General features: G+C 35.2%; 2 protein-coding genes, 1 long non-coding RNA gene and 1 pseudogene across 3 annotated transcripts; all 4 read right to left on the reverse strand.

Annotated features, from left to right (window-relative positions):
- Positions 1 to 3,435: 3,435 nt before the first annotated feature.
- LOC106305206 (putative B3 domain-containing protein REM4) lies at positions 3,436 to 5,582 on the reverse strand. Its single transcript, XM_013741576.1, has 6 exons — positions 5,505 to 5,582; positions 4,850 to 5,347; positions 4,399 to 4,755; positions 4,085 to 4,324; positions 3,666 to 3,996; positions 3,436 to 3,573 (listed from the first exon to the last, which is right to left on the reverse strand). The coding sequence occupies exons 1-6, from the start codon at positions 5,580 to 5,582 to the stop codon at positions 3,524 to 3,526; spliced, it is 1,554 nt and encodes a 517-aa protein (XP_013597030.1). The 3' UTR covers positions 3,436 to 3,523.
- A 606-nt stretch (positions 5,583 to 6,188) lies between these two features.
- LOC106306771 (B3 domain-containing protein REM5-like) lies at positions 6,189 to 8,544 on the reverse strand. Its single transcript, XM_013743518.1, has 6 exons — positions 8,369 to 8,544; positions 8,001 to 8,301; positions 7,835 to 7,911; positions 6,886 to 7,140; positions 6,507 to 6,804; positions 6,189 to 6,411 (listed from the first exon to the last, which is right to left on the reverse strand). Exons 1-6 carry the CDS (start codon positions 8,444 to 8,446, stop codon positions 6,365 to 6,367), a joined length of 1,056 nt encoding a protein of 351 aa, XP_013598972.1. The 5' UTR covers positions 8,447 to 8,544; the 3' UTR covers positions 6,189 to 6,364.
- A 2,554-nt stretch (positions 8,545 to 11,098) lies between these two features.
- Positions 11,099 to 11,607, reverse strand: LOC106306774. The gene is made up of 3 exons (XR_001263184.1): positions 11,519 to 11,607; positions 11,229 to 11,370; positions 11,099 to 11,164 (listed from the first exon to the last, which is right to left on the reverse strand). It is a non-coding gene; the product is annotated as an uncharacterized LOC106306774 (long non-coding RNA).
- A 1,987-nt stretch (positions 11,608 to 13,594) lies between these two features.
- Positions 13,595 to 15,656, reverse strand: LOC106303445 (annotated as a pseudogene).
- Between the last annotated feature and the right edge of the window lie 197 nt (positions 15,657 to 15,853).

The following is a 15,853-nucleotide window of genomic DNA, read 5'->3' on the forward strand; positions in this document are numbered from 1 at the left end:
ACTCATATAGATTCTAAAAATCATAAATATTTTATAATCCTGTAAATTTGAGCTAAATTGTAAGTAAAAACTGCAAGCTTAGTGATTTAAAGTAAAAAATATATAAATCAACTGAGATTAACAAATAATATGTAAGAAAAAAATATTTTGGATAATAACTAAGATTTAACAAAGTCTTTATTCGTTTCACATTTGACCATCATCCCATATGTATTTTAGATAGCAAAAATAATATATTGTGAGTTTTACTCATATCTAATTCAATTTACTATTTATATTCTTATAACATAGATGTAGTATATGTGTAATATATATATTAAATACAATGATATTTAAATAATTCCGGGCTACGAATACAATGATATTTAAATAATCCCGTAGCCCGGATAAAATTTCTAGTAATTGTAATTAGTGGATACAATCATTCACTATTCATTTTTTCGATTAAAGTTTTTCATTTATTTGAACAGATTTCCTATATTGTTGGGGCTATAAAGGTGTAACGATAGTCTAAAGTTTTCAATACAGAAATAATTAAGCATGATCCGAATGCATTAACTATGAAAACGAAACCCTTCGAATCAGTACTAACAAATTAATTAAAGACTCAAACAGATGTCGCTGTAATGACTTATGTGCTGTCTTTTCTAGAGATTTTTTCTTGGAGATTTTTCTTGTTTGGTTTATTTATCTTTTTGTTGTATATCTTCTTGGTGCCTTTGTTTGGTTCAGTTGTATAAATAATTGGTACTTTATTCTATTAGCATGCATTGCGAGTTGGAACGTTTGGTTCTATTAGCAAATTAATGGCTACATCGGTGCTTATCCAAAATATATTTTTCTACTTAACAATACAAAAAAAAAAAGAGATTGCTGATTCTGGTCAACTTAGTACTTTACTTGGGTCCATTTTGTTGATCTTCAGTTCCAGTCTAAACTTGATCATGAGTTCCAAATATCTTCTCTCCTGTCCCAATATCATATTGTCAGAGACCTTGAACCAAAACAAACGACAAAAGAAAAAAAAAAGACAAGTTCATCAGAAACCAGATCACATACCTAAGACTTCAAATTCATGCAGCGAAGCCTCTAAATTATCTGCCTTCTTATTTATCTCAGACCGAAACTGTTCGCAAACTGGTCAAAATGTACTGTTCCTTTGAATCGAGCTCAGAGCGAAACGGTCTTACACTGGTTAAAGTGTCTACAATTCTCTGTCTCAACTTAGCCAACTGATGTGTCACAGACAAGTCACCATGCTCAGGGACTGGACTTGTGAGTGGGGTAAGAGGATTCTCCTTCTGAAGCTGTCTTCTCCATCTCGCTATCAAGGCTGCAGCATTCGAGGAACCTGAGGACAAATTGAGAGTTACACAAATAGCAGTGGTTTCCAAAAATAGAAATATTAAGAACACGTATAATCATCACCTCAGCATCCTTTCTAACATAATGAAGAATAGGTGAAAGCAACTCTGGAGGTATATCATCGCTTTCTTGTAACACAAGGGACATAATGTTCTCCATATCTAAAGATACTTTGATTGGATGGTGATCCCTGAATGAAAAAAAAAAATATATAGATTCATCATCAGTCAGACATAAGCAACACACAGTAATCAAGTTGTGAAGCTCGATTACAGAACAGGTAGAGATAGAAAACTATAGCATCAGAAAGATATATACTTTCCATATTAGAGTTCAATTTGTAGCAGAAAAGAGCTTTATTAGTTTGTACCTTAGAGACTTGAGAAAATGCTGGAACATCTCAATAATAAGTGCGGTGAGACAAAGAAAGCAGTCGAGTAACCAAGAGAGAGAGAGAAAAAAAAATAAGTAAAACAAGAAGCGTACCCTAATTTTTTTCATCATCATATGGAGCATATATGGAGCAGTTATTCTCATAAATGCAGGAAGTGATAGAAACTTTCACATCGACATCTGAATGCTTGAAGAGTCTTTAGGGAAACATCAAACTCCAACACTTTCATTTGGATATTTATAGTACAAATAACCACAACTTCTTCCATTCTGTATCTGCCGAAGTCCAGTCCGGCCAGATCAACGAACCAGTGGAAGAAAATCTCAAAATGGCATAGTAGGTAGTTGTTGTTCTCTTTGCAAAATGTAACTTAACTTTGTCATTGTTGTTTGCTCTGTGTCTATTGTTGACTCTGTAGTGTATCTTGACAAGTTCAGTTACAGTTTGCGAAGGAGAACAACAACTACCCTACTGTTGTCATCTACTGGTTCATTGATCTGGTCCGAGTAGAGTGGAAGGAGTTGTGGACTTTGTGGTTAGGATCTTTTACTACGGAGCCAAAAAAGTTCTTGTTCCACCTATGACCATAAAGATTCATGAGTTTAATATCAAAAAAGAAACTTTGTTTTGCAAAAACAGAATAAAAATGCAGAGGAATATATATAGCTTGAACCCACGTCAAGAAGCTTGACAGCAGGTAGTGGATCAACAAGCTTTTCCCCATATTCAAAAAGCTTCTTCTCGAGGGACATGACTTTTTCTTCCTCGCCCTAGGGTTGCATAAGAAGGGAGAATATTATGGGAAGAGAGAGAATCTTCTGCTGCGTTTTACCTTTCTCTTCACATGATGATGACACGTGTTGGTAGCATTTCTCAACCGTTCTTATCCCGCCTTCAGTATTTCTTTTTTAACCTTTTCTTATTTATAAAAAAAAAGTCCAAAAGACTAATTAAAATCCTCATTAGAACCTCTCTAGACACTTTTCAAATTATAAATGAGTTTCATCTTCATCAAATTTAAATATTATACTTAATAAAACACCATTAAAATACTAATACTTTTTGTTTTTTTTGGTAAAAATACTTTTTGTTTTTTTTGGTAAAAATACTTTTTGTTTTTTTTTGGTAAAAATACTTTTTGTTTTTGATACTCAGTTTGAGATTAAAACCATTGAGATTACTCTAATACATATTTATGGTAAGTTTCTCAGACAGTGTTTAACCATTAAAATAACTTAAATTAATTTGATTTTTGCGTAATATTTCTACTTCCGAACGTATATTTTTTTTTCCAGAAAGTGTTTCTATTTATACATTGTCATTGTCGTCATTCTAACAAGTTTCATTTTCAAATCATATGGAGCTTAATCATGTGATATGTGTGTTTTTGCTCTTGTTTAAGTTATTTGCTTCGGACTTTTAGATTTAAGCAATTTATTTTAATAAAATTCTTTTTTTCTTAAAAATTATATGCAGATAAGTCCACTAAAGTATAAAAGTCCGATATATATACACATTAATTATGAGTTTAGCGAATGATATAATTTTGAGCAACAACTAGAAAAAAATTCAATCAATCCCTTCTTTATCAACTTAAAATTGTTTAGGTTTGAATAAGATACTTATGACTAAACAAAAATCTCAAAGTAGAAACGCAAGAGAAGTAGATGTTTCATGTGAATTTCTAAAGTCCATCGTCCTATCAAAAGCACATTGTTCATTTTCTGATCTTGTCCCTCCAAACTTTTCAGATCTTCACATGCTTTAGACTTGATTGATGTTGAAGAGTTTGCTGATTCCCATTATCTTTTCCCCTGCTTGTTCCAACATTACACTTGTCAAAAAAAACGTATACCAAAAAGATAAATATTAAGACATTGTTCGTGGGCTGCTTAGATTAACATACCTAACACATCAATTTCCAGCAGCGCAGCTTCTAGATTACGTTCCTTCACCTCGAGCTCTGACCGAAACTGTCTTACATCGGTTAAAGCATCCACGACACTCTGCTTCACCTTTGCTACTTGATCAGAGGTAGAGCAAGGTTGAGGAGGTTGCTTGGGCTGCAAGTTTGATGGACCAGCACTAGATCTGTTTGATGCCCTAGTACGGTGAGATGGTCCTCCTACTGCAGAAACTCGAGCTTTCTTTTGTACTTTAGTTTCCTTTTCTTCTTCATCTCGTGACGCTTGAATCATCCTTGGCTGTGGAGTCTTATAGCCATCACATGATGCTTCCTTTATTTAAAACACAATTCTTTTTAGCATAAAGATTTTCTCCAAACAAAAATCCAGAAACATGAAATGAGAGCTAATTGGTGTTAACCTTGGAGCAGATCTTGAGAATAGGATTAGGTCCTCCTCTGATAGCTTCTAGTGTGAAGGAATCACCAATTTTCTTTATACCATTGGCTACAAAACAATTTCTTAAACCTCTAATGTAGAATAGCTCACGTCCCTTCATGTTACCTAGATGTAACTTCCACTCTATTCCATCTTTGTTCACTATAGTTATCTTTCCCGCTTCATTGATCCCATTAGCTCTTCCGAATGATGCAGGTACTCGCTTTAACAAAACTCAACCCATTTTAGACAATGACAAAAAGAAAAAAAAAGAAGACAATATGTGTTGGAACTTACAACTCGACCTGACTTAAACATGTAAGGTTTAAGTTCTAATGCCACGATCTTGTTCTGATTCATTGAAGCAGGCTCTGAGCAGTCTTCGGCTTCAATCTCATCATCACCTTCAGTGTTGGGACACAACTGTAGCACAGGTTTTGTTCCGGTTTGGACAAATTTGAATCTACGAAAAGATTCGGCTTTGATCCCATTTGCCTTGCAGAAACTTGTCCAGCCATTACGGACAAATGCTTGACCAGTTGATTTGTGGTGTGTAAGATCAAGAGTCCAAGACTTTCCATGTTCGTTCCTTAGATCGATCTCACACTGTCTGTTGTTCAGACCATTTGCCCTCGCAAATTTGCTTGGAAGATACTGCAGCATCGAGACTTGATAAATCATACGTAGCAAAACATGAGAATAATTATATTGAAAAGATTCAAGTGTAATTATTAAGTTATATTTTAACCATATGGTTTCGGTTTAGGCTTGAAGGTGTGGCGTGCGCAACAAGATAAGTGTTTTCGGATGAACATTCTGTTTCTGTTCTTGCTCTCTTCTTCGACAAAGTTTTATTTGGATACAGTTCCTCTTCCGATGTCGCATCATCATCATAACCAACATCTTCATCACCAATATCTTCATCATCATAAACATCATCATCAAAGATATTGTGTTCATCATCATCATCAGAAGCTTCAGAGGTAGACGAGATGAACTGAATCTGCTGAGTGAATCTGCGTCCGAACGGTGTAACGTGGAAGACCATGTCACCGTCCTGCCTGAAGCTCAAAACGTCGTCGCTTCGTACACAGTGGTGATCAGAGAAGTGTTTCCATCCACGGGCGAATCTCTGACCATCCAACTCAACTTCCCATGTTCTGTCCGAAGCATCTGAAGTAAGTTTCAGTTTTGTAGACTGAATGTTACCCTTTAAGTGATTCGAAACAAAGGAATCAGGAATCATCTGCAAAAACAACAACAATAATCAAATTTTAGCAAATAAAAACAACAACAACAACAAGGGAAGAACCATATGTTTTTTTTTTTTTTTTTGCTAAAAAGACAAAACCATATGTTAAACTGTAACAACAGAGATTATAAGAGATAAGAAGAGAAGGTACAGGGTTTGAGTTTTGTCCGGACAGATCTAAGATGAAGATTGGTTTCTTGGTTGAGGAAGCCATAACTGGATCCACCATTGTTGAATAATCTCTAAGGAACTCTTTTTTGAAGTTTTACCAAAATAAAACTCTTTTTTGAAAGCTGTTCCTTTGAATTCGTCTTCCTCGGGATTATACTTGTGGTTTACCACCACAGAATTGAAAGTTCATTTATTATTTTCTTTTACGAAGTCGTAACGCCGTTCTTTACTGTAACAGATTATTAATTAATGACGGAGATATTTTCTGTAATTCTTCAACAAACGCCTTGCAGTTATTTTTCGGAAACACTGAACAGCATGAAGTTTTGCCAGCGACTGGTCATCTCTTTCAATCTACTTAAAATAAAAGAAATGAAATTACCATATTTAGTGTGTTAATAATTAGTTAAATTATTTTTAATATCAGAACTGGAGTTATTTTATATTATGGATGAAGGTAAGGGTTGGGAGTGTTTGTGTGGAGCGAATGAAGTAGTCGCAGGAGAGTCTCTAACTCTGGAGATACAATATAACTTGCAGTGAACGTTTGGGCTTCTCTAAGTTGAAATTACTAAACAAAAGACTTGTACTCAGATGGAGCAACCACCATTTAAAAATGAGTATCGAGGACACAAGTTTACAGTCATAGTCTTGAATTTTTTTATTAGCATAATAGATCAGTGGGACTAAACGGTGGAAACAAGAGCCAAACTAATGGACTAGGTAACTACAATCTAATTCTCCAGCACTAAAAGTCTGAGAAAATCTTTTTTGAAACAAATACTTCAAATAAAACAGAGTTTACAAAAGTCTGGATGATCTTCAACTCCACATTTAAACTTAGTTATTACTTGAGGATGTTGTTTTATTCCTTTGTATTTTCCTCTCTGTGTGTCAACATGGAACTGTTAGTAAATAGAGAGTAGAGCTAAAGATAAACTATAAGAACATATATCAAATTAGTGAAATTACACTATCTTACCTAAGTTGTTGATTTCCTGCAATGAATCTTCTAGTTCTTGTTCTTTTGTCTTTAGCTCTTCACGACACTGTCTGATACTAGTTAAAGTACTTACAACGCTATGTTTCACCTCAGTCAACAGATCTGAGACAGAGCAAGGTTGCTTGTTCTGTAAGTTTTCTTGATTTGCATTGGTTTTGTTAGATGCCCTAGCGCGATGAGAGGGTTCTCCTTCTTCAGTTGTTTTCTCCCTTATTTCCTGACTCCATTTAGCTCGTTTGTGAGCACAAGCCTCTGCTTCAAATGGTGCCTGCTCCATCTGAGTACAAGTCGTTTCATAACTTTAGGCAAAACCTAAAACGTAAGGTTGAACGCAAGTTATTTGAATTTCATAACTAACCTCGGAGCAGAACTTGAGCATAGGACTTTCGCCTCCTCTGATCAACTCCAAAGTTAGAGACTCCCCTGCTCTTACTTCATTCACGTCACAGAAGATTCTCCAGCCATTACGACTCATAATGTACATGTACATAATAGATACGTTTGTTTTTCCAACCTTAAGCTCCATTACCCACTCATCACCCTTTTTATCTACCATAATTATTTTCCCCGGCTTGATGAGTCCGTTCCCTCTCGTGAAATTTGCTGGTAAATGCTGCAAAAAAAAAAAGATTTAGAATTTAGAAACTCAAATTCAAGGCCGGTCCTGAACATTTGGTGAAGCATTGCCATATGTAATAGAGGTTGAAGATCATGAGAGAAATGTGTAAAATATCTGTATATTCAATCTCACTAACCTCCAAAACTGTTATTTACAAGTATATATAGAGAGTTTACTAAACAGAACTAAACCATCTTAATTTACATATACAATGGTAAACCGAACTAAACCATCTTAATTTACGTATACAATGTAACCAATATAAACCAAGCTGGATCTACACGAATTGATGACGAAATTGAAGAGTTTGTGAAAAAATCGAATCGAAATCAGAAAAAACGAGCTGGAATTGCTCTGATAACATAATAGAGATTGAAGATCATGAGAGAAATGTGTAAAATATCTGTATATTCAATCTCGTTAACCTCCAAAACTGTTATTTACAAGTATATATAGAGAGTTTACTAAACCGAACTAAACCATCTTAATTTACATATACAATGTAACCAATATAAACCAGCTAATAATATGGCTCCCAAAATTTTAGAAAAAATTAAATATATATAATCTTCCAAATTTGTGAAAAAAATATATAAATCCTTACCAAACTGTTTATAACCCCCAAAATTTAGGACCGATCTTACTCAAGTGTGCTAAAGATACCAGACATAGTGGTGCGAAAAGCTACCTGTTTACCGGTCTCAAAACTGCTTGACGTAGGAGTTAAAGTCACAAACCTTGTCAGATTCTTCTCAACTTCTTTTTCTGAATCAGAAAATGAAACGTTTCAAGAATAGAAAGTCTCAACTGAACGTGTATGTACAGTACATTAAACCGATGATTCAGTTTTATACCTGTTCCAACACTCTCTTCTTCCTCTTCTTGGCGGCGACTACCAGAGGGTGTGTATTGGATCTCACAGTAGCTGGATCCTAAAGCAGTGACATTGAACAGCATGTCTCGTTCGAGTCTAAAGACGACAAAGTCACCGACTCGAAGAGCATGTGCCTCAACGAACTCCTTCCAACCTTGAGTGAGTCTTTGGCCTTTCATCTCCACTTTCCATGTTTTCTCCGAGGCATCAGATCTCAACGTTACCGTCTTGCCCTCCTGTTTTCCCTCAATGTGTCCGGAGAAGAACTTGGCAGGAATATTCTGCAGCAGACAAAACAGTTATACGTAAGACTATCTATAAGGAAAAAATAGACGGAGAGATTCATACCAGGTGACTCTTGGAATGGGAAAGAAGCGGCTGGAAGAAGTGTGGGGTTGCCGGAGATAAGAGTGATGCATTCACCATTTCAGATCACTTCAACAAACCCAAGTTACAAGATAGTACAAAGAAAGATTGTTGTTGTCTCTTCACATTTCACCGGTTCATTTTCTTCTTTCTCACAATAAATGAACTCAGAGAGACTTAAATGTTTTGCACAATTTCCTAAACCAAAGATAAAATATTAATTGTAAGCTGTAATTCAAATCGTTACAAAAGATAATGCCTAGCTAGATTCAGTTTATAACATTTTTTTATCAATACTACAGGTTTTACCGCGTTGTCTATAGAACTTATATATTTTTAAAATCACACTTAAATATAAGGTTATATTATATCATTTCTTTGTTTTGATATAGTATTTGACAAATTAAAATGAATTGTTTTGAAAGATTATAATTTTTTTGTTTGGCATATCATTAACTTATATTTTAATATATATTTTAGATGTAAACAGAGTTACCCAAGTTTCTATTAATCTTTTGGTAATCATGTTTGACTCTTTATTAAAAGTTCAAATACTCTATATTTAATAAAATTTTAATATTTTCTGTTAGTTTTATGTATCATATATTTTTTATATATCATCTAATTTGATTTTAAAACTATTATTTGAAAATATGTAAATAACCTTCATTTCATATACTACATATATAAATATCCAGACATATATATATATATATTTCATAAATGTGTAATCATTTTGAATAATTTTTTTGACTCATTTTGAATGCTTAAATCTGTAAAGTTTGATGACAAATAACAATGATTGAATAAACTTATAAATTTTTGAAACTATAGTTTATTTTCAATATTAAAAATTTTAGTATTATTTTAATAAATAAGGATTTATTATTTAAAAGGGTAAAATCTGTAGGAGATTTTAATATGAACGTTTCATATTTAGATACTGCATAAAAGTACATGATGATTTGTAATGCGATTTACTGAGCATAATCAAAAACCATAAAAGAAATTTTTTTTTTTAGTTTAATACGATATGATTGATTTTTTTCAGTGGTACACACCACAAGCCGCAAAGTTATGACGGACTTTTGGACATGTAGGTTTTGACAGATTTTTTGGACATAGTTAAACATACATTTTTTGTAGTGTGTAATTATGATTGATCTAATTGAAAAAAAAAGTAATTATGATTGATTTGTTTCAGTGGTTCACACCACATGGCACAAATTTGTATGTTTTTAATTTAATTTTTAAGTGATTTTTTTTTAATTTAAATATGATTCTTTAAAATTTTGAAAAAAATTTAAGACATAAGTTGGCCAAAAAATTACAAAGAAAAGAACAAAAGTTGGCTAGGAAATCACACAAAATTAAAGGCGTAACTATTCAAAGTGTGAATATATTTTATGTGATACTATGGCTATCTCAAAATATATAACCTACAATGGTTAATTCATAACTATATAAGCTGATTCTTAAACATCTCATCGACATGTTCGAGATTAAATCTTTGCTTGATCTTAGCTTAGCAGCTAAAATATAGCATTCCAGAAGAAATTAAGTTGGCCCTACGTTCACATTTATAAATAAAAAATATATAGCAAATTCATTTCGTTGAATGACTTGTGGTTACTCCAAAACCTCATTATGTTCTTTGTTAGCAAAGTTTCTAGTTCGACCACTGGCACAATAGACAGAGTTTACAAAGATTCTATAATGTGTCTACTGCAGTGCAGTTGTTATGCACTTTAGCAAAGTATGAGTTACACAACTGAGAATGAAGATATCTTTTAAACCAAGTATATCACTATTTCCTGAAGAGAAGAGGAAGAAAAAACAATCTATAAAGGCAATTTGTTAGGAGACTGGTCGTGATGACATCAGAGAGAAGAAAGATCACTCATCCAACCAAAATCCTTGAGAAATCATTTCCTGTACCGAGAGTACTGATAATGTCAACAGGAGGAATTGGTGATGTTCCTTCTTTGTAAAACTCTCCTAGACATCCAAGAACTCAACCAACGGCACCGTCACCTCCTGCATTCTATAAACCAAACACCAAATCACATTTTAATAGTTGAAAACAATAGTTAAGAAGATATGAGACTGGTTAAATATGCGTTTACTCACCATAATCCCCAACCCATAGCTCTGCATTTCCACATTCATCTAATTCCGCTGCCCCACTCTTCAAACACGCCAACCCATATTAAACAAACTCATGTGGCTTCAGTTTCTTGCTTAACCAATGAAAATTTCAATATCATAACCTAATCGATCCAAAATAAAAATAAATAACTTTAGATCAAACACCTGTTTTCACAAAAACAGGACTTTAGATGAAACACTGATTAAAACTCCAATATCAAAACCTAATCCAAAAAAACTTCACACAGTTCCAAATATAATAATTTGGTTCGCGTTACTTAGGTTCATCATAGACGGTTATAGATCTATTCTAAAATTGATTCAGCAACATTGATCATGTTTGCTTGTCTATTGCTGAAAACTTCTTCAAGCGACTCATGACGGTGTATCTGGTGCATTCATGGAAGGCCTGGAAAACTAAATAAACCAAGGTTAAGTTACATATCTTCTTAAACTATGGAGTTCATGATTCTACTTATGCAAGATTTGTTGAGCAGCAAGACTTCGCTTGGGTCCCTCTCGAGCATCTTTCTTATCAGATATTAGCCTTTTAGACACTTGTGACCTAAGATCTGATGATTAATCAAGTGTACCCTCCCAAACCGCACTCAAAGATTTCTTCTTACGTTTCTGTTTAGATTAATAACAAACATGAGAAAACCACCAAAAACATAAAATTTTGTCACAACCTTACCTCACAAACCAAAGCTGGAGCCAGAGTAGCATTCAAATCATCGCACCCGTGCTCCAAATAAGTGGTTATGGATCGTAATCCTTGGTCAGAACTTCAGCTGAAATGGAGAATGGACTCCCAACCGCATCCGTGAAGTGTTCTCCTTTAGACAACAATATACATCTCAGGAAAACAGGGCAACTCAAAACAAATATGCCAACATAAGGAAAATAGCAGGCTTGAGGAACATATATAACCCAAACTGAAACAAAATAATAATATGGATATTGGCTTAGCAAGAAGATCATTACTGAATAAGGTTCACCAGACCTCAGGCTGCATCTTCAGCAATTTGAAGCCGTTAAATTAAACTGAGTCTCCATTCTCGTGGTACTACCCCAGAAAAAGAAACGCTTGATTCTTATCTGGAAGAAAAAAAACCATTTTGTTAAGTTTCCAAGGTAGTATATAAAAACCATCGAGTCTGAGATTGTAAATCGCAATTGATTTCCACTCCCTTCTCAATTGATGATTATTTTGAGGTGGAGAATTAGTCTAAGCGAAGAGATTTGGAGAAGAGGTATATGAAGCTATAAGTTTTAGGGAAGGGCAAGAGTTGAATAGCCATTATTGTTGCAGCTAATAATGAGCATTATGATTCATGAATGTGGAAAGGTGACGTTTCAAATGAGGTTCAGAGGAGGTGAAAAGGGGAGAGTTACGCCAACGTGAATGGAGAGGCGAAGAAGACGAAGAGTTAATTTTTTGAAACCACACGAAAGCCTAGTTTTGATTTTTTAGTTGAGAAAGCAACTATAGTGAAGTGGCAGAATAACACTTTTTCATTGGTTGAAATTTTCATGTTGATGTGGACACTCTCTCTACTCACCATATTTCCCTTTTAATATTGTAAGATCCACACCGGTTCTTGTCTGTTTAAAGTATCATGTCTCTGGTGTATTGATAGATACAAACTATGTATGAGTAATGTCTTTATCATAAATACGAAAGGAGACACAAAAATCGAGTTTAAAATGGGTTTCCAACTACTAAAAGACTAAAACATAAGTCACCCTTGTCATGGATTAAAACGACAACTGAACTATAAACTCTAACTAACTTGTCTTGAATGCCGGTGAAGCCAAAAAAAAAAAGTAAAACAAAAACTAGAAATGTGATTCTCAAGCTTTTAAAGCAGTAAGGGAAGGCTTGGCAGTTGCATCAGAGTTTTCGGGTTATGTATTTTAGAGCACCATTATCCCAGTTGTTTAGGGTGCTTATCAACTGTGGTCCCACAAAAACAACAAACGTCGCAGCTTCTGAGTCCAAATTAAGCGCCGTGTTTTTTCAGTGCTTGCACTGTTTTGCAGGTCCCACTGACACGTGGCAGTCCGCGATTAGTTCGTTTTTAATTTTTTTTTTTAAATCAGACAAAAAACTAAAGAAAAAAAAAAATTAAATGGGGTGCTAGGGTTAATGGTGCTCTTAGGGCTGACGCATTTAGTTTCTTTTTTATTTTCTTTTATAGTATCTGATAAATATAAAACACAAACACATAATTGTATCAACCGAAATTTTTGATTCCCTTTCTCCCACTGGATTGTTCGTCTCTTCTGTAAGTGATTCGATGTTGATCTATAGTTTAACTCTGCGTTGAATGTTTTTGACTTGGTGTTTTTCGGAAATCAAATTTGAGTTGTGTGTAAAATTTGCTTGCTACACCATTTTTTTGTTAAGTCACTGTCATGGTGTTGTAGTTCATAAGGGGAGAATATTTCAATACCTTATGCACATCATAGCTAACAATGATCATCAGAATGCTAGGAAATGTCTGGTTTTGTTTTGGAGCTTAAACATGTTATGAATCTCGCGGTGAAAGGAAAATGAAAATGTACTAACTTTGACTGCCGTTGTTTGGTTTGTCACTGTTAGTGTCTCGAATGCCTTGGCCTAAGGAGCATTGACATTTTGCCACTTCATTTATATATGAATTTAGATCTGGCTTAAAGTTTTTTCCCATAATTCTCGCAGGTTTATGAAACACAAATTCCCCAAAATGCTATAGCATATTTTTTTAAGGAAATTTTAGTTTGTTCTGCGGTTAAAAAAGTTTGACTTTGTGGGTTTTGGGAATCCAGTTGAGCTATGGGTAAAGTATATTCCGTGAAAATGCTATTTTGCCTGCTACTTCCTCTTATGAATTCACTATCTTAACGGGGGCAGATTTTTAAAGCCTTTTACTGTATATCATAGTGGACAAGATCGTCATGATCCTAGGAAAATGCATGTGTTCGTTACTTAAACATGTAATGAATCTTGAAGGAATTAAAAAACAAAACGGGAAAGGTAAATGAAATGTGCTAACTTTGACTGCCATTGTTTGCTTCTTAATGGTTATTTATGGAGCATTGACATTTCTTCACTTGGTTTATGTATGACTTTGTGTCTGGCTGAAGGAACCTTTCCCACAATCCTTGCAGGTTTCTTTGGTCTCGGTTCTCCTTCAAGAAATGAAACATGCATTTCCCCAGTGCAGTAACACATACTATGGCTGCAGCGACAAACAAAACCCAAAAACTGTCCATGCCAAGTTTCCGGAAACAATTCAGATGGATTTGGGTCGGGGCTGGTGAGTGGATCTGGGCAACTTTCATCTATTTTCTTGAACCACGCGCTCTCCAGTTGGTTTGCCTTGTTCGACTCTTCCACTTTTAGAATGGCTCTTGAAACATCAGCCACCAGAGGGGATCCAATGGGAAAGACCTGCACAATAAATTCATGAGTTGAAGAAATGCTCCAATAGAGAGTGTTTTTTGCAAAGGTGTATGAGACTTACAAAGCCAAACCCATCGACCTTGAATGGTGTTTGAACCATTTTATACTTGTTACAGTGCTGTCCGAGAAAGAGTCTCACATATGGCAATTCCATGAAAACTGCAGAAACACCTCCCTTCGCTGGTTCTGTGTCCAGTAGCTCGTGACACTGTTCTGGAGACCCATAGGTCACGAGATTAGCATCTGAGAAACCTGATTCTCTGAGTCTTCCCAAAATAAAGGGACTACGTTGATTTCCCACGCGCTCTCCCTTCGCCAGCAAGCTGTTTATGTTGGTCGGAGAATTGTTGGTAGTGAACCAACGGGGTTTGGGCTAGTGGCACTTGAGAGATAACCCTAATACAATGAACCTGCAGTTCGATCTCTGTTGGCTACCAGATAATTTAACATTGCACTTCTTGGTCATGGTTAATTAAACAAAAAAAAAATTGTTGGTAATATTTTACCCCAAGGTACACTTGGTAGACCATAGTCTCGTAATCCATATCTTCTACAGGAAAGAAGTCATAGGAAACATCATAAGGCATCGCTTGAATAACAGACTCAAAGTAGTTGATGCAGAATCCACTGAATATTGTTGAGTTAGTGATAGGATCCTTTGTACCCTTCACGAACTGCGGGAAATGGTTATTAGTTGGGACTCCAATCTTCAGCCTTTTCCCATATGTCGGAATCTCCCATCCTTTGGGCACAAAGGTGGTCTCTCCAGGCCATGTAATTGGTCTGAGTCGATATTTCCAAGTAGTGAAAGTGGTCGTGGTAGCTTGTCTTTGGTCTACGTTCTTCAAGAGATCATGTTCTTTCGTCCAGTATCCTATGGTCCTTCCTCCATGACCATTCGCGTTAACAATCTCAAACACTGACGGCTGCAGTTCTCTAATGATAAATCGGAAATCACCAGAAAGACCTTTGAACCGGACTTTAGAGAGTGTCTGGAGAAGTTTTGGACCGTATTGAGATACACCAAGACCTTGAAGACCAGACATGTTCCTCATGGTGGCATCTGTCTTGACAAAAATCAAATTTGATGTCCCAGCTTCTTCGATGGCCAACGCAAATGCAGTGGGGGCATCATAAGCCCAAAGTCCATACACGCTCAGGTCAGAGACTGTGAATCTATTCTTCCATTTAGATTTAAATGCTTCAAGCTTGTCGGATCTTGGTACATACTCGCTTTGTTTCATTATAAGTGTCGTTTTAGGTTTCGGCACACGGATTAAGGAAACAATTAATTTTGTACATTTCCTATAAAAAAAACATTATTACCTATACACCTAACCATATTTCAACTAATAGAAAAATAAATTTTGCATAAAATTAATAAATTTTGCATTGAAAATCGAAAACGACACTTATTTTGTAGCGAAAAAAAATCTTTAAAACGACACTTAATATGAAACGGAGGGAGTATGTCTTAACACCCAAGACCCCCTGCATTGCATCAGTTTCCGTCTCTTTCATGAGACTAAGACCATCTGTAATGCCGTTGGTAAGTAGTGGGTTTGGGCTTGGGCTTTAAATCAAAACGAGGGCAGGGGTGTCTTTCCCCTGATCTTATCTTGATAATAATTAGGTTACGGACGAAGCTCGATTCCTTACTTTTCTTCTGTTCATGTTCCGTGGTCGGTTTCTCGAAGGGTTTGCCTGATTGCGAGCTTCCTCTTGTTGCTGAGTCCTCAGATCATCGCCCTGGGTGTGTGTTTAATTTAGGTAATTAGGATCCCCTTTATTTGTTGCTTTTTTCCTAATTCTATTTTCAAAATAGGTGTCGTTTCCTTGGATCCGCACGAATTCGTTAGGTGTTCCTTAGA

This window comes from Brassica oleracea, chromosome C7 (genome assembly GCF_000695525.1).
Source record: "Brassica oleracea var. oleracea cultivar TO1000 chromosome C7, BOL, whole genome shotgun sequence".
Classification (NCBI taxonomy): domain Eukaryota; kingdom Viridiplantae; phylum Streptophyta; class Magnoliopsida; order Brassicales; family Brassicaceae; genus Brassica; species Brassica oleracea.

What these genes read in the sequence shown, in the direction of transcription:
- LOC106306771 (XM_013743518.1), bottom strand. Translation starts at nt 8,446, where the DNA reads ATGGTGAATGCATCACTCTTATCTCCGGCAACCCCACACTTCTTCCAG. An exon ending in AGAAGAGAGTGTTGGAACAG is followed by an intron (nt 7,912 to 8,000) that starts GTATAAAACTGA and finishes TTTCTGATTCAG; the next exon opens with AAAAAGAAGTTGAGAAGAAT. An exon ending in TGCTCAAGTTCTGCTCCGAG is followed by an intron (nt 6,805 to 6,885) that starts GTTAGTTATGAA and finishes ACTTGTACTCAG; the next exon opens with ATGGAGCAGGCACCATTTGA.
- LOC106305206 (XM_013741576.1), bottom strand. Translation starts at nt 5,582, where the DNA reads ATGGTGGATCCAGTTATGGCTTCCTCAACCAAGAAACCAATCTTCATC. An exon ending in CCGGACAAAACTCAAACCCT is followed by an intron (nt 5,348 to 5,504) that starts GTACCTTCTCTT and finishes TTGTTTTTGCAG; the next exon opens with ATGATTCCTGATTCCTTTGT. An exon ending in GCTGGAAATTGATGTGTTAG is followed by an intron (nt 3,574 to 3,665) that starts GTATGTTAATCT and finishes TGGAACAAGCAG; the next exon opens with GGGAAAAGATAATGGGAATC.